Genomic DNA, 17,158 nt, shown 5'->3' with positions numbered 1-17,158 from the left:
GACACATTTTTCTTTACTTAGAACGAGTAAGGCTGGTCCAAAGCAGGCACAGTCACCAGAGGAAAATCAAGCCCAGCAGCTCTGGGAGCATGTCCATGGTTGTGTGGGTGGAGGGCTTCCTTTCTGCTGCTTTTCCTTTTTTTCAAGGACGTTTTCCGCTCATTTGGCAGAATGCGAGGGGGGTCTGGGACCAGCCTGCGAGGCCAGGGGAGGCTGGGACGGGGTGGGAGGCAGCAGGGTGATGTAGCAGCAGGTGGGCAGAGGCTGTTCAGGGTGACCATTGGAGAAATGGGGAATTCACATGAACCCATAATAGGGCTGATTCATCGGCTTTCTCATCCCCACTGCTTGGAAAAAAAAAAGGATATGGCAGTGGGGTGATGAAATCTGGTGCCGAGCGAAGGGAGGGTGAAACCCGGGCTGGGGGAGAGCACAGAGGCTGGGCAGGGGAGTGGGGGGGGAGGACAGGGGACTAAGCGAGCACCGGACACCTCTCTCCAATGCACTGAGAAATGGGTGGAAGTAAAAGAGCATCAGCCAGGAGAGGGAGAGTTGGCCAGGCTGCGGAGCACTGGCATTTCAGCCAGGCGGGTGGGAAGGGCATGCAAGCCAGTGGGCTGCTCGCATCGGACATTGCTGGCAGGGCTGGGAAAAGCAAAAGGGGCTGCAGTGCTGAGAAGGGAACAGTGAGGATGGAGGCAGGGGAAAAACTCAGAAATGTCCCAGGCAGCAGGAAGTGCTGACAAAGCCCCGGAGCTTCCTGGAGCACAGTGGGTAAGGGTGGCAGTAAGCAGTGTTTCATCACGCTGCCCGGCTTAGCTGCCGGCACCAACGGGCTCCCACCCAGCACGAGAGCCAGGGAGATGGTGTTTTGCAAAGAGGGGTTTTCCCAGCAGCTCTGGCGTTCCTGGCCCCTCCACTTTCCTTCCTTCAATTCAACCTGCTGCAGAGATGCTCAGCCGAACGCTTGGGCTCACTGCCCTGCTAATGCTGAGCACGATGCAGGCGAGGGCTGGGGTTTTGCAGGTCCCTCCGGCTCTTGTCATCTCCTGCCATGCTTCAATTCAGCAAGGTGGTTTAACAATTGGGGACGGATGTGTCGGGGCACTGGGAGCAGCATGTCCCCGGGGGACTGGGGTGATGGGGAGCGGGCATCCAGGCACCATCCTGGCCACCGAGCCGGCACAGCAGTGGGGGAGCCATGCTGGTGCGGCGGCTGCTCCAGCAGCAGCCGAGGCGCGTGCTCGCTTGCATGCCCCGCTGCCCCTCACCACGTGCCGCCCTGGCAGCAGCTCTCAGCCACCGCAGGCATTTTAATGAGAGCTGGGCAGAGCCTGGCCTCTCTCAGTCCCTTCGGCCGCCAGGAGCTTTAGCGGGGCAGAGGGTCTCCAGCACAAGCACAGGTGCAAAACCCACTGGTGGGGCCACGGGCTGCCGCAAAAGCTTCAGTACCTGCACAGGGAACCGGTCTCTGAGCAGCTCTGGCTGCTGCTCTTTGACACTCATTATAGGAGCAATGAGGGTTGGCTATAAACCACCTCTTTAATGCCCCCGGTAGGTGTCCTGCCAGCTCCTGGTGGGAGAGGAGGTAGGGTGCAGTGGCTGCTGGCCCAGGGAGGGTTTGCAGCTCTGGCTGTGCCTGTTTTCCTCCTCCTTGCTGCCACAGACCGATGGCACAGCGGGGTGACATATCATCTCTTCCTCCCTGTTTCCTGCTGGGGGGCTTTGGGTTGGATATGCTCCACCATGCACTTGGGAGGCTGGAGAACAGGTCGTGTCCCTGCTGCTCAGTGCGTCTCCAGAGGGGGCATGTAGGAGACTCATGGGGCTGGGGGTGTTCAAGACGCATGTGGCTCTCCCGAAGAGTGGTTTTGGGGTGAGGCAGGTGCCCTGGGCAGCCCTTTCACAGCTTCTTGCAGTCAGTGGGGCGCAGCATCGAGGCTAGAGCTGCTGGGTTGTTTCAAGGGACTCTGAAGGAGGTGAGTCCATGGGGCCAGAGATGAATGGGCAGTCTGCAGCCATCAGAGTGAGACATGAGAGGGTTTTCAAGTCCCATCATTTCCCTGTCTCCACTTTACACCTCCAGCCTCAGAAGATGGCCTCGGTGCAGGGAGCTGGGATAGCCCTGCTTAATGTGCCCCACAGCTCCCTTTTATCTCCAGCAGCATCTCCCCTAAGGTCCCGTGCAGCTCAACAGATTGTAAATACCCAAAGCTGCGGCTTACCACCAGGAGGAAAATGATGCCACACCACAACCCTGTCCCTAGCCAGGACTTTATCACCTTCTACGTCACCCTCCCTGCACCACCACTGCTGCCCTGCCTTGGCAGAGTGGAACAGCGCAACTTGCAGGTGATCGGTGATGCCTGAGGTGTTGTCAGAGTCCCAGCCACCAGCTGGATGTACCCAGAGTCCACCTGAAGCTGACAGCCAAGGCAGCAGAGGGGTCCCCAGGTGCAGCAGGGTCCCAGCTCGAAGTCCAATGCCTCTCTCCTTCCATCTTCTCATCTTCTTCCATGCCCATCAGCCCAGCACCAGCACTGGAGCTTTTTGTTCCTTTTTTATAGCCATCTCAGGGTCTTACACAGCCACTGGTGCAAAAAGAGACTGGCAAAGGGGCTTCTCACTGTGCAGTTTGCTGCTCAAGGGGAAAAGTCGCAGGGCTCCCCAACAGTTGCAGCAGTGCTGGTACCACAGGGGCTTATTCAAAGATGCTACTGGCATCTCCTCCTGGGCTGATGGATGGGCTCAGGAGGGATTCCCAGGCTGGCCGCCTTCCCTCTGCGGTGTCTGTGCTCCCAACAAATCCAGTTTCTCTGGGAGGTTGTCATAGATGTTCAGCTGGAAAATGTGCACAGGGGAGGGCCTGGTGAAGATGGGGGTAGGGGAGAAGTTCTGGGGTTTTTCCCCCTCCTCTGTTTGCTGCCAGGGCCATGCAGAGCAGGACTGGGGGCTGGCCCAGAGGGGTCTCTGCAGGGCACAGCAGAAGGTGGAAGGGTGGTCAGCACCCCGTGAGTGAAGCCCAGGATGGGGGAAGAAATGAGGTTTCAGTTGTTGCATTCTTCCGGCACTAAGTTGCTGCAACACCCCGTGCCTCGGTTTCCCTCTTTCCTCTGGGGGGGTGACAGCACTCCCCTCCCTCACGAAAGCTGCGTTTCTCTCCAGCCCCACCTTGAGCTGGACACTGCTAAGGGTTTTTATATCTCTGGGGGCATTGCTGAATGAACCCCCCAAAGCTGGGGGTGATTTTCACCCCCCAGGCCTCCCAGAGACCTGCCTGATGCTGGTTCTTGGCTCCTCCTTCCTCCATCTTCATCAGGAGCAGTGAAGGTGTCCCCACTTCTGGCCTGGTTCCCTGTGCCCAAACATCCCCCCTCTCCTCCTCCAGCTCTGCCTCAGGTAATTGTAGGAGGCGGGAAAACACTGGGTTTTCCAGGGAATGGTTTTGAGAGCCCTCAGGAGTGCTGGAGCTATGAGCAGCGCATGGGGCCATGCCAGGCAGGGACCAGCTCCTCCCCAGCAAGCCCTTGCCAGGCTCGAGGGGAGCATCAAGAAGAAAGCAGAGATCCCCAAGCACTCGCTCCACGTCAGATACAAATCCTTCCTGAGCTTAATTCCCCACGTGGCAAGGGCACTCCCGGCACCAGCACTGAGAATAAAAGAGGAAAGACTAGAAAGACCCAGTGCTGCCCTGGCTCCTCACCCCATGGGGCTCTGCCACTCTCTCCCAGCAAAAGCTGGGATCCATGGCCCAGGGTATAGAATGGGGAAAGTCCAGGTATCGGTTGGAGCCCAGCCAGGGACATTCACTGCCTTTGGGATTGTTTTGAAGAGCTGCTTCACTTTCTAAAAATGAAAGGCATGCTAGAGCAGCCGGCACGGGGTGGGGTGAGCGTCGCTTCAAGGTTGGGATGGCATTGGGTACCCGGCCCCAACTCTAGGGTTTCCCCCAAGCCTGGGCTGCCCTCAGCAGCTGCAAGCATGGGGGAAATGAGGACAGGCGGGATGGGAGCATGCCCGGGCTCCCAGATACAGGGTTGAAGCTTTGCTTGGGACAAGTGGGGTGAGCTATGGGCATCATTTCAGGTGCCAGCATCCTCCAGTTGCTGGCAGTGTGCTGGTGTAGGCACCACAGCTGAGGATGCTGCTGCCACTCTCTGCAAACATCCCCGCCTGCTTCGCAGCCCCCTCTGCCCCTGCCTGGACTTCCCTGGGCAGGGCTGGCAGAGGATCTGCTGCCGGGCGAGTGCCGGCGGAGGCGGGCAAGGGGGAGAGAGCGGCGTGCCCTGACCTGCTTTAGCTATGAGATCACCCCACGCTCCCGGCTTTTAAAGAGTGATACCAAGTCGTACACGGCCCCGGGCGGCTCTTGATGGGTATGAGTGAAGCGCGAGAGGTGGGGGACCTGGGGACCTGCACTTGCATGCACCCTGCTCCCCAAAAATGTGCTAGGTCCGTTTGGAAAAATTCCCATGCTGTTTTGCATGAATCCAGGGGTCAAATCTGCGCCCCACTCAACCCCACGTGCTGCAGGCTTCTCTGGGGGCAGCTGAAGGAAACCCCTCCCGCAGGGTTTCTGCTCAAGCATCCCCCAGGCATCAGCGGCATGTGCCCAAGCACGGGGCAAAGCAGGGAGGTCACACTTGTCCATGCAAGGCTCTGGCTGGTGATTTACACTCCTTGGCAATGGGGACACAACACAGGGATGAGCAGTAACTGGATCTGTGCTGCACCTGCACTGGGCCTCCTGCTTTCTCTCTGATTTAATGTCCCAATTGAGAGGTGATGTCATTTTGGAGGGAGCCAGAGAAAAGGAAGTGCTGGAGAAGATAAGGTGCTTTAACTCTACCCCTCCTGGCTTGGCCGGGTTTTGAAGCTGGGAGCTGTGTTAGCTGCCAGCCAGGAAAACATAAGAGATAGGAGGAAAGAGGTTGGTTGGAGGACACCTTCGTCTTGGGGCAGCGGGAGCTGACACCACGAGCTGCTGAGATGGAGGGTGATGGAGGACCTTGGATGTTCCCTGGTGGTGCGAGCACGATTTTGTCCTCTGCTCTGGCTTCTCCATCACCTTCACCTCCCAAACACGTGAGGTGGGTTGTCTGCAGCACCAGTCATACTCCACCAGAGCCTCAGTGCCACAACAGCAGCTAGGAGGGTGCTCCAGGAGGATCAGCAGAAATGCTGGCAAGGTGCTGGAGAAGGTAAATTGAGAATGTGCCAAGGCTGCTCTTCTTCCAAAGGGGAGAGAGACTGAATGGAAAGGTCATTACCAAAGGCTCATGAAAAGGTCTTGTTTAGCTGTGGAAATGGGCCAGGGATTGCCATGGTGCTGAGTCCAGAGACTTGGACTTTCGGAAGGATCTTGTGGGGGCATCCTGGTCCCTCTGACAGTTAAAGGCGGTCAAGCCCAAAAGTATTCTCTGCCCTTTGGGTGATGTCAAGCTGCATCTGCTCATTTGCATGATTGGGAAAACCTCAAGGGAGACTGGTTGGGCTGATATGACCCGAGGTCCTCTCTGTTGCACCAAGCTGCCACCCAGATGTCCTCAGCTGGAGGGGAGTGATGTTGGGCCACCACTAGCCAAACCCAGCTCTACCCCAGAGAATGGGATCAGTGAGCGAGAGCAAATCAGGATCACCAGTGGCCTTATGCAACCACGCGGGATGTACGACAGCACTGGGGGTTTTCCAGCTCCTTGAGCTGGCCACCATGCAGGCAGGGCAACACTTGCTGCCCTGCTCAAGTCAGTGTTCTTGCTGCTTGAACTGGGGACTGGCTTTCATGCAGACTCATTCACATTTGGACCGTGCTTTCGACCGTGCCTTCGACCATACCAGACACCGTGGCGATAGCTCTGGCTGTCAGATGCCACGTGCCACAGCCCCACCCAGGGGTTTTCTCTTAATATCAGGCTTCTTGATGCTCAAGCTGGGTATGACTGCCCAGCAGCTTGGTGCGGTAAATTGTGTGCTGCTTGCTGTCACATTCTGTAAGGTCAGAGCTCGAAAAACGGCAATGGCCTGCAGGCACTGACGTGCTGGTCCGGTCCGATGTGGCGGAAATCAGGGGCTCGGTGGGACTGGGCAGAGGGGGCATCTCACAGAAACCGCAAAGTGTAAGTGCAGCCATTGCGGCAAGGTTTGGGCTGACCTCCCCAACCTGGGGAGATTTGCACCTCAATGGACTTGCTTGCCGTCACTCTGCCCTGGCAGGTTTTGCTATTTAAAAGTGACCCTGGTTGTCCTCAGAGTAGTAGGCAGCCAAGAAAAGGACTTTGTCTTCCTGTCGTTTGTGTGAATGAAGTTGCAAAGAGCAGGAGGGGGTGTGGGATGCCTCACGTGTGCGTTAAGACCCAGCTGCAGCAGGAAAAATCAGAGCTGGGTCTTCATTCCTTTCTCCATGTGTGTGGCACAGTCATCACAATGTATCTGCAGTGTTTAGCGATGGCTGGTGGCTTTTTGCTCCTCAAGGATCTGTTCTCAGTGCTGGAGGGTTATCACTGCTTTGTCCCCAGCCTGGGCCTCAGGGTGCCAGGTACTGATGGTCTCGACCTTGCTGCTATGAATTCAGTGTCCCCATTTTCTCCGCAGGAGGCTTTGCCACATTCTCGTCCTGCTTCCCGGGCCTCTGCGAGGGTAAACCAGCTGCCATCCTGCCGATGAGCATCTCCCAGCCATGCTTGCCCGTGGCCAACGTCGGCCCCACACGCATCCTGCCGCATCTCTACCTGGGCTCCCAGAAAGATGTTCTAAACAAGGTATGGCCCTGTCGAGGGGACACGTCTGCCCTGTCCCATCTGGGACCCCAGCCGTGCAGAAGGGTGAGGACATTAAGGACTCTTCTCCTGTCCAGTGGGAGGACCATGCCTGGTTGGTCTGAACCTACCAGGAGGCTGAAGTCAGGGAGTGCATAGGCAGAGCCTGGCAGAACTGGGGAAGGTGGTCACAGGATGAGATGTCTTATATTGATGAGCTTTGGGGTGGTCAAACTCTTCCCAAGTGCCTGTAGCAAACTCAGAGGCAGGAGGAGCACAACTGGGAAAACACCTGGGCTTGGAGGGGCAGTTACCCCAACTGGAGTGAGATGTGAGGCAGGAGCCAGCTTTGCTCCCACCCACCTTGCCAGCCAGGCTGCCAGATAACACCAATTTCAGCAACCCTGCAATCCCCTTGGGAGCCAGAGAGAGTGCGACCAAGCTGGGGTATTCAGCATGGCAGTGTGGGGACAGGCAGCTCTGGCCAGGGGCAGGGGCTTGTTCAGAAGGTGAACAAAATGAGCAAAGTTTGGCTGTGGGGGGAGAGGAGAAAAGAGGGACAGTGCCCTTTTAAAGATGCTGGAAGGGCTGTGCTGTGATGTCACACCAGGGAAGGAATTTTGTTTAAAGGAAAAATAACTGCGAGAAGAAAGAAAGAGGAATTGCAGTTAAAATGCCGCCGGGCGCCTGCCTACTGCGGGCAGGAGGGAGCCAGACGGGCGTCCTCTCCCAGGGCAGGCAAGGGGGGAGAGGGACCACGATACCGGAGGGGGGTTGGAGACAGAAAGGAGGGAGAGAGAAATTATATACAGGGAGTAGAAGGAAATGAAAGAGAAAAATGCCAAGAATGTGAGCCCGGGAGCTGGGCTGGCTCCACCGAGCCGAGGCCGGGCTCTGCAGAGCCTGCTGGGGTGGGCAGGAACGGGCCGCTGGAAAGCCAGGGCCAAAATCCCGGTGCGGTCTCCTGAGGAGCCAATGTCAGGCAGGGAAATTGATGGTTTCCTTCCTTCCCCGCCTCTTCAGAGGGTTTTGTTCATCTTTTGGAGCTGTGTTTTCTGCCATCCCCATGATGTGGCCAGAAGATGCTCTATTCATAGGCAGCAGAGCGGGGTCAAGTGCAGAGGCTGTGCATGGGTGATGCTTCTCTTCTCCAGCATGTTGCAGAGGAGAGATCCCACATGGCAGCTCCATGCACTCTGACGTGTGGAAGGACTCTTTTATCTCCATGTTTTCTCCTCCCTTTTAATTCTGGGTCTTCCCTGGATTAGTGCAGACCAGGCACTGAGACCCAGCAGCTGGCACGGATGTTCCCCCATTTTTTATAAGCAACCTGCCCCCAGCTGTACAGGTGATACCTAATCTGATGGGACAGGGAAAGAGACAGGGGTCAGACAAGCCATAAATTTGGTGTCAGCACCGCATATAGGTGAAGCTGGCTGTAGTGCTGCGAGGGAAGGAATGGAGGTTGGTGTGGATGCAGCAGTACATGCCCAGCAAGCCAGTTCCTGTGGGTCGAACCTCACCCCCCTCGTTGCAGTTTTTCATCTGACGCTATTTACCTAAGGTCTCCCTCGTGCCATTGCATTTTATTGAGTCAGAAATATGGGCATTGAGTGGCCAAAGCAGAAAAGTCACAGAAGGTTCACTTCAGTGTCAGAAAGAGGGAAGAGATGGTTCCCCTCGCCACCTGCCTATGTCCCAACACAAGAGTGTATGTTCACAGTGAAGAACTATGAACAACTAACAAATCTGTGAGAACTCCTGCTGCGTTTCTGAGGGATGTGGGAGAAGGCATGGGTTGACATTGGTTAACATAGGGTACTACCAATGACTTGCCCCACTCTGTTGGCGAGATGCCTCCTCTCTCCCTTAGCTGATACTTTCAAAGCTTTCAGCCAGAGTTTTTGCTGATTTTCTTTCTTGTATTTTCCTATTCCTCTCATACTGGGGTTCTTGGGTTTTGCTTTGGTCTTGCTTATTTTTACTTGGACCAAAGTAAAGATCTGCTGAGGTTCAAACCTGTGTCGACTAAATTGACACAACCTTCTCAGCTGGTCTCTGCTGTACTACCATCAACTAGGCCAAGGCAGCAGTGGGAGACCCACAGGAGAAAATATTGGGATGGGAAAAGGCAGGGAGTACATGGCAAGGCAGATCTTCAGCACTCAGTGCTGGCTGAACTCAGCCGATCATTCAATCACTTCTTTCCCACCAGGACTTGATGACGCAGAATGGGATAAGCTATGTCCTCAACGCCAGCAACTCCTGTCCCAAGCCAGACTTCATCTGTGATAGTCACTTCATGCGCATTCCTGTCAATGACAACTACTGTGAGAAGCTGCTTCCCTGGCTGGACAAGTCAATTGAATTCATTGGTGAGCTTTTGTTACAAAGGTTGCAGACCCTTCAGTTCCCAGCCTTCAAAACCTGAACTCTTCTTCTGTCCTTCATGGTCTTACTCCCAGCATCCCTTGTCCTTTCACACAAAGGGGTTGAGGGTTGGGGAGGGAGGCTGGAGTCATTTTGCTCACCATCTCTGACCACACTGATGCTTTTCTCTCTGTTTCCTCTACCATGCTCCAGACAAGGCCAAGGTGTCCAGCTGCCAGGTGATTGTGCACTGCTTGGCCGGGATCTCCCGGTCAGCCACCATCGCCATCGCCTACATCATGAAGACCATGGGTATGTCGTCAGATGATGCTTACAGGTGAGTTTTCCCTGGAGGGCAGGAAGCAGTTACACTGCTATGCTTCACTCCAGGGAAGGAAAGCAGGCTGAGCCCAGAAGGAGAGGGTGGGAGCTCCTTGAAGCTCTGTCTTGGCTTGACTGAGTCCTGGTAAAACCAAACCAAACCTCCCTTCATAAAGTGCATGCAGTGAGGAGTGGCTGGGAGCGGTAAACTGGAGCGAGGAGTCAGTCCCAGCTCTACCCCTCGGGCATCCCAAGGCCCCATGGTTCCCCAAGACCCCTTTCTCCGGAAGGTCTGGTCAGAAGGTCCTGGACAATGCCTCTTCTCCCCAGAGAGGCTGAGAGAGTAGGGGTGGCCTGCTGAAGGACCAAGCACCAACCGGCGCTTTCTGTGCCTCTTGGCAGGTTCGTTAAGGACCGTCGCCCGTCCATCTCGCCCAACTTCAACTTCCTGGGCCAGCTCCTGGAGTACGAGAGGAGCCTGAAGCTCCTCAAAGCCCTGAAGTCAAAGGGCGACCGGGGCGAGGGGGACGCCCAGCAAGACCCAGCAGAGGCGGCTGAGGGCAGCCGGCATCCCCCACCACCTACCTCAGAGAAGGCCGAGGAGGTGCCGAGAGGCACTGGCTCGGTGTCCCCCCCCAGCGACCCCGAGCGGCAAGGTGGGACCCCGAAGGTCCTGTCGCCCACCACCCTGCAGCAGGGGCTCAACGGCTTGCACCTCTCCTCCGAGCGCATCCAGGACACCAACCGCCTGAAACGCTCCTTCTCCCTGGACATCAAGTCCGCCTACTCCCCCGGCCTGCGGCAGGACCCCCCCGGACCCCCTGGCCCCGGGGATGCCCCCAAACTCTGCAAGCTGGACAGCCCCTCGGGCCCCGGCGGCCTCGGCCCCTTCTCCCCGGGGGTGGACAGCCCCGACCGGCCAAGCGGGCCCGACCTCCTGCTGGAGGCCAAGGTGAGGCAGCGGCGGAAGCACCGGCACCCGGCGGGCTCGCCCGCCCACGGGCTCAGCCTCAACGTTGGCGGGGCCTGCGCCACACGCAAGAGCCCCGGCGCCGAGGACGGGCTGCCGCCACGGCTCAGCCAGCCGGCCACCGCTCCCGGCACCACCACCGCCACCACCGCCGCCGCCGCCGCCGCCTGGAGTGGGGTGCACCTGGAGTCCCCCAGCACTCCCTCCGGCGAAGCCGGCTGGTACTTCGGCACGGACTCCGGCAGCGCCGGCGGGAGCGGCGGGAGCCTGTTTGCTGGCACCAGCCCGTATCCACCGCCGTTCAGCTGTGGCAGCGTGGCAGGCGGCTGTGAGATCAGACTGAGGGACAAGGTGCGGGCCGAGCCGCGGGACGGGCGGCACAGCTGGCACGAGGAGGCCGGCGCTGAGAAGCAGTTCAAGCGGAGGAGCTGCCAGATGGAGTTCGAGGAGACCATGTCCGAGGGCAGGGCCCGGGAAGAGCTGGGCAAAATCAGCAAACAGTCCAGCTTTTCGGGCAGCATGGAGATCATCGAGGTGTCCTGACACCCACCGGGGACGCCTGGAGAGTGGGGACAGAGATGGGGCGGGGGGATATTTAAGCTGGGGGGAGAGGGGAGGGGAGGGGGGTGGCGGGGTTTTGGGGGAGTATTTATACCCGCGCGTGCATTTTCGGGAGCGCACGCGCTGAAACCGAAGGAAAGGTGGATGAGTCTTTCCAGAGTCGGGAAACATAACGGCGGATGCTTAGTGTCCCTCCTGCACCCACCCCGGTCCTTCCCCCCATCCCCAGGGGGTCCCAGCCCTCGGAGACACACGCTCGAAATTTGGGCATAAAATTCGAGCAGGAAGGGGCAGGGGTCGCAATTTTGGCTGCGAGGATGGGGCACAGCGCCTGTGGGGGGGGACCACGGCTGCCCCTTCCCTTCACCCAGCACTAAGCATGCTCCCCTGTGTTTCTCTGGCTAAGTATCCTAAAAATGCTGCACTGGAGCAGCCCTATACATATATAAATATATATTATATATAATATAAAGAAAGAAAAAATGAAAACACACACACAAAGGAAAAGGTAAATGGTTTTACTGCAATTTTTATTGAGACGTAAATAATATTTCAATTTTTTTGTTTTGTTTTTAATTTATTGAAGCTGTTCATTCTGGCAATGATTTGCAGACAATGTGGGGCGGTACTTTCAGCTCTATTTTTACTGTGTATGGTATTTAAATCTGAAATACGAGTTTCTAAGCAATATCTGAGGCCTGTGGCTCCTTCTATAGCTCATGTCGATGACAAAGATTTTCCACCCCTTCCCTCTGGGCACAGCGACAAGGGGACAGGAGACTCTTCTGGGCACTTTTTCTAGAAACGAACAAGGGAACGAGCAAACCATAAAACCTTCTTACAACACAAACTGAGCCAGAAAACTCTTCTGGAAGCTGCTGCCGCTTCTTCACCCCTTGGTCTCTGATTATCCTCATCCACATCCTGGCCATCACCCCCATCCCCGCCATCATCCCATCCCAGCCATTGTCCCCATCCTGGCTGTCATCCCATCCCAGCCATGCCCCCCTCCCCTCCCCTTGGGCTGCCCATCCTCGCTGGAGAGGGTGAGGAGGGAGTCACCTGAAGCAGAGGAAGGGTGCCAGGTGCCACCTCCAGCTGCATGGAGAAAGAGAAGGCATCAGAGGTTGCTGCAGTGGAGGCAGGGAGGGGAGGCTGGTGGTAGTTGGGATTTCTTGTCGGGGGGTGTCTTGCCTACCCACCCCAGCCCCTTGGCTCCCCCTTGCCTCAGCCACCTTGCTTGGGAGGTATGGGCACCATTTTCCATGGTTTTTCAGGTTTCCCCCACCCTTTGCTTCACATCCGAGAAACTCATGGGGAGCATGTTTGCAGGTGCTGGGACTCCCCCGGCCCTGTTCCCCTCTGGGCTGGCTCCCCTCCTTCCAGCAGGTGATAAGCCAGCCGGACACGAAACTCTGTAAGCACAGGGAGGGCATGACTGACTTATTTTCAGAGGCATTTGGCTGCTTCCCCCCATCCCGGTGGGGAGCCAAGCTCTTGCCCCCAAACCCCAACATCAGGCTTGCTGAGAAGCTGCTTTATGGAGCTGTAGGCACTGAAATGCCTCCGCTGCAAAGCACATCTCTCCCTGCGGCTGTCTTTGCTTTCTCCCTCGTCTTGCGCTAGTTTGCAAAGCTAATACCTCAGGGGTCTCCGTTCGTGCATGTTTGTGTCCTGTGTCATCCTTGGAGTATTGTTTTTTTCTTTTCTGGGCCCACACGGTTTCTCTCCTTTTCCCCTGTTCCTCCTCTTGTCATTCATGTCTATCTTTAAATCAAACTACACGTGACAAAACCAAATGATCTCAGGTTTAAAACTGAACACAAAGCAGAGGCATGAGGAGCTGCAATCATGTGAGGAGGGGCTGCTCACTTCAGCTGGTTGTTTCCTCAACCACCTCTGTGTCCGCAGTCGAGGCGAGTCTCCCTGGAGGCTCCTTGCTCTCTTCAGGCCAGCTTTAGTTTTCCTGATTTTCCATGGGGCCATTCGGTGAGATGCTGGGGACCCCCGCATGCTCCTGCCTGGTTCTCCGAGGTGTGGCGGGGAGGGAGGGGGTGGCTGGCGAGCCAGGGACCACTTGCCTCTCTCCCCACATTGCTTTTGATGAGGGCGAGAGATCTCACAGTCATCCCTCAAAAGTCCACCGCCACCTATCATTGTCTCCAGCAACCACTTCAAACCAGCTCAGTGTTGCCAACCTGAACATTTCTCCCTTCTGGCCATGAAAGGATGAAGACACTATTTTCTAAGCTCTCTTTTTAGATTCCAATAAGCGTTTGGGTCCATCCTGTGAGGCAGGCAGCTATTCAGGAGCTGCACTCGCAGCAGGGTCTCCTAAATGGGCATTGATATCAAGTCCAAGGAGGGAGGGAAAAAGGCTTCATCCTCCCTCCGGTAAGCCACCCAAGCCCAGGGTTAGTGTTGCCTGCCTCCTGCCCAAGCAGCGCTGCTGGTCCCTCTTCCCCTCCTGCTGCCCTCAGCAGTGGCATCTCTTCCCAAGCACGCCAGGGGTCATTGCCTGCTGATCTCTGCTCCGTATTGCTCAGTTCCTGCCCATCCCGTAGTCCTCCAGGGTTGGTGCCAGCACAGATCAGCTGAGCTCAGGTCAGGCACGTTGCTGGCAGGAGCTGGTTAGGTGTAGCTTTGGGCAATGGAGAGGGGGCTAGATGAATTCCCAAGGGATTTAATAAGAAGAGGACAACAGGTTGCCACAGCCAGGTGGGGAGATGAGACAAGGTGCTGGCAAGCTCTCGTGTAACTCATCTCGTTAGCTGACACAGTGCGTTATGAGTACAAAAAGCAGCTGGAGTAAGTCAGGAAGGAGAGGGCACGTGTTGTGAATGAGACTCTGAATGTCTGCAAAGAAGCAGATATGTGGTTTGCTTTTTGTCATCTCCACTCTGCCATCCCCTGGATGCTCCTCAGCCATGTTTAAGCCTTTAGGCGCTATGGACTCCTCTCTCCTCTGAAACCAGAGCAAAGAGAAGTAGATTTTAAGATTAGCAGATCATAACTGCCAAGAGATATTCATGACCCATCTCTGCAGCCTTATTTTGATGTACTTTGCATTCATCCTTCCCCTTTACATTGGGCATGTGCGCTAGAAGCCCTCTTTTGTGCAATATTTTAAGGCTACATCCAGAAAATAAGCTTTGATGGAGCAACCCTGCCTGAGTGTCTCCTGCCAGTGCTGACCCAAAGCCATCAGGGTCACTGAGTGCATTGCAATTAACTTAAATTATTTTTTAAAAATCAGACTCTGTCTAATAGACCATTTTGTCCATGAATCAGAGACTGTGAGCTACCATGAGGATGGATGTGCCAGCTGGTACCCTTCCCCATCATGTGTCAGCCAAGTCTTTTTATGGGGTCTCACAGCCAGATGACCCAACCCAAAGCCTCACTGGAACCAAAAATTGTCTTTCCATGCTGATCTGATGAGGATGCATTTATTCGTAGGGATCTATAGAGGCAGAAATGTGAGCAGAGGAGAGGAAAGCTCCCTCCTTTCAAGGGAGGAACCAACAAAGCTGTTGAGTGCCCAACAGTTGCGGTGGTGGCAATGGCTGAGCTTTCCACCACATAAAGGACAGAGCAAACCACAGCTTTTCTTCAGGCTAGAAGGGACATTGCACCTTCCCCTCCAGCCCTTGCCTGTCCCTGGGGCTGAGCCCCCCAGCCACCTCCTTCCGGGCTGCCTTTTGGGGGAATGAGCGAAGCCGGCAGGGGGGCAGTGATCAGGTCAGCAACACTGAGCCAGAGGCTTGAGTCGGAGCAGGCTCATCCCCAGCCTCGGCAGCAGCATCCCCAGCCCCTGCTGCCTTCCCAGCCCTTCTCTTTGTCTGCTTGTTTCTTTGGACGTCCATTCCTGTTACATCTGCCCCTTAGGAGATGATGCCCCCCAGACCCCCCTCCTGTTGTCCCCTTCCCCCTCCCACCCTTAATACTAATGATAATAAGCTATCAGTGTTGTCATTGCAATCTATGAATGATAGATTTGAGTATTTATGATTATTATTATGATTATTATGGTTATGATTCTGTACTTTTTTGCTTCTTACTCTTTGTACGTTGCTCTTTGTTTCTCTGTTGTGAATAAACGCAAGGCCCCATCACACCTTCTCTCTGCTCCCCGCGGCCCAGCTGAGGCTGTGCTTGGCCCAGCTCCTGGCTGTCCCAAGCCCCAAGAGGCAAACCCTTGTCAGAGGAGCTGGAGGGTGGTGCTTCCTAAGGGTATAAAGACACCCAAACCTGGGGCAGATCCACTCTCTTAACTCTTCCCTTCCCTTTCTGCAGCTCCTCTCTCCTGTACAGGTGCCCGCTTATGTTTGCAAGAGGCAGAAACCCACTGGCACCAAGAACGGAAAATTAAATGGCAAAACCTTAAAGCTTTTGTAACAGCTTTAAGGAATGTTGGCCAGGCATCTAGCTCATGGAGTCAGCTCCCTCCAGGTTGTGGTCCTCTCACCTTCTTCTGCTGGCTGCACCTACAGGCTGCACCTTTACCCACAGGAGCTTCTTGCTCTGCCATCGCAGGTGGTTTGCGAAGCTCCCCCTGCTCAGCCAAACCCATGCACTGGTACCCCGTTTTAGCCAGGTGCCCTGGGCTTTCTTGGTTTGAGTGTCCTCCGCATGCCGGTGAGGTTGCCCTGCCTGGGGACAGCATCACCTGGGGAGGACACGTGGCCAGTGTTAGAGCAAGACCAGCGGCAGAGCAGCAAGGAGAGATGTGAGCGGCCTCCGGTACCTGGAGGGATTCAGAAAGGGGCTGGGAATGGCTTTCAACATGGGACTGGATACGGCCTTTATCCAACACTGATAAATCGGGGTGTCATAAGTGGACAGAGTCCAGTGCTGCTTTTTCGCGCCCATCACTTGGGCTCCTTGTATAACCTGGAGGTTTCCAGATGACTGTAAGGTGAAGGAGGAGACATTAGGGGAAGGGAAGAGGAATCCCGTCTGTACCGCGGTACGAAACACTCTCTGTACTGCGCCAGCCCCATGAGGAGTCATTTTAGTTTGCGGAGTTTAACACCATCCTTCTCCGAGTGGCCTGGGCACGGTCTCTTGTCTCTGTTGTGACTTTGCTTCACCGTGGGTTGGGGTCCTTCTCATCATGCTTTGCTGAACTCATTTCCGAGGTTGCTCTGAGGCCGCACCGGAGAGCAGAGAGCTCAGGTCTCACCCCTCTCTCAGGGGACCCTGGCAGACCCCCGTTGGGGTCCTGGTCCGGCGTCACCCTTCCTACCTCACCTGCCTTTGGGGCAGCCATGGACGGGGAGGGAACAGGCAGGTCCCAGCCACGCTGGGGCTGAGCCCCCTCAGCTCCTGCCCCTGTCCCTGCAGGATCAGGCCCTTCCTCAGCAAGCACAACACGGGGACGGGGTCTGCACCCACACTGGCGTACCTAGGGACTCCCGAGCAGGGAAGAGAGGCTCTGGCCATCAGCCCTACCACACTCCCTTCCTTGCTGCCCATTCGGCCAGTGCCAGCGTTGGAGCCAGGGAGCCACCCTGCCCCTGCCTCGTCTTTATTTATTTATTACCAGAGGCTGTAAACAGCAGTGCTTTTCTACCCTCTACTTTCTTTTCCTTTCTTTTGTATTTTGGAACAACGTGTTGTAATAAATACCCAAATAGGTGTTTTAACAGCTGGTGTCAGCCTTGGTTTTTGAGGGACCTTCTCAGGGTGGGGCTGGAGGGTCCTCTTTGTGGTTTTGGGGAGGGTGATGGATCTTTGGCTGCATCGATGGGGGCCAGAGCTGGTGGAGAGCTGGACACACATCCAGACCTGGACACACATCCAGACCTGGACGCACAGCCAGACGTGGATGCACAGCCAGACCCATGTCTGTGTATAAGGCCCAGCAGCTGCAAGCTGCAGCTGGACTAGTTCAAAGCAGAAATAAGACTCATGGCTGAGGGAGTAGGGGGATAAAAATTAATTGGGGCATTCATGGGCCCGTGGGCTGCAACAGCCGCTCTAGGGGTTTCTGATGATCCAGTGTGTCATTCACGGCTCTGAAGCTGTAGGCAGGCACCTGAGCAGCGTCTTTCTAGGGGAAAGGACTGGCCAGGTCCTGCTCCAGATGGGTATGTACAAGTGTAGGGAATGGGACAGATTGCTGAGCACAAAAGCATGGACTGTTTGCACTGAAATACATTCTGTTATTAATAATAAT

At 55.8% G+C, this 17,158-nt stretch overlaps 1 protein-coding gene across 6 annotated transcripts in view; it reads left to right on the top strand.

Moving 5' to 3' along the window:
* DUSP8 (dual specificity phosphatase 8) overlaps nucleotides 1-16,625 on the top strand; it is a 48,581-nt gene extending 31,956 nt beyond the window's left edge. For all 6 annotated transcript variants that reach the window (XM_052811757.1, XM_052811760.1, XM_052811761.1 and 3 more), the window contains 4 exons: nucleotides 6,592-6,758; nucleotides 8,971-9,130; nucleotides 9,339-9,462; nucleotides 9,849-16,625. In XM_052811757.1, coding sequence (XP_052667717.1) covers nucleotides 6,592-6,758; nucleotides 8,971-9,130; nucleotides 9,339-9,462; nucleotides 9,849-10,959 — 1,562 coding nt within the window. In that variant the 3' untranslated portion in view covers nucleotides 10,960-16,625. The remainder of the gene's footprint in view (nucleotides 1-6,591; nucleotides 6,759-8,970; nucleotides 9,131-9,338; nucleotides 9,463-9,848) is intronic.
* The last annotated feature ends 533 nt before the right edge of the window (nucleotides 16,626-17,158 follow it).

This window comes from Harpia harpyja, chromosome 16 (assembly GCF_026419915.1).
Source record: "Harpia harpyja isolate bHarHar1 chromosome 16, bHarHar1 primary haplotype, whole genome shotgun sequence".
NCBI lineage: Eukaryota > Metazoa > Chordata > Aves > Accipitriformes > Accipitridae > Harpia > Harpia harpyja.
Note: the sequence above shows the minus strand (reverse complement) of the source record. Positions and strands in the feature narration are given on the sequence as shown.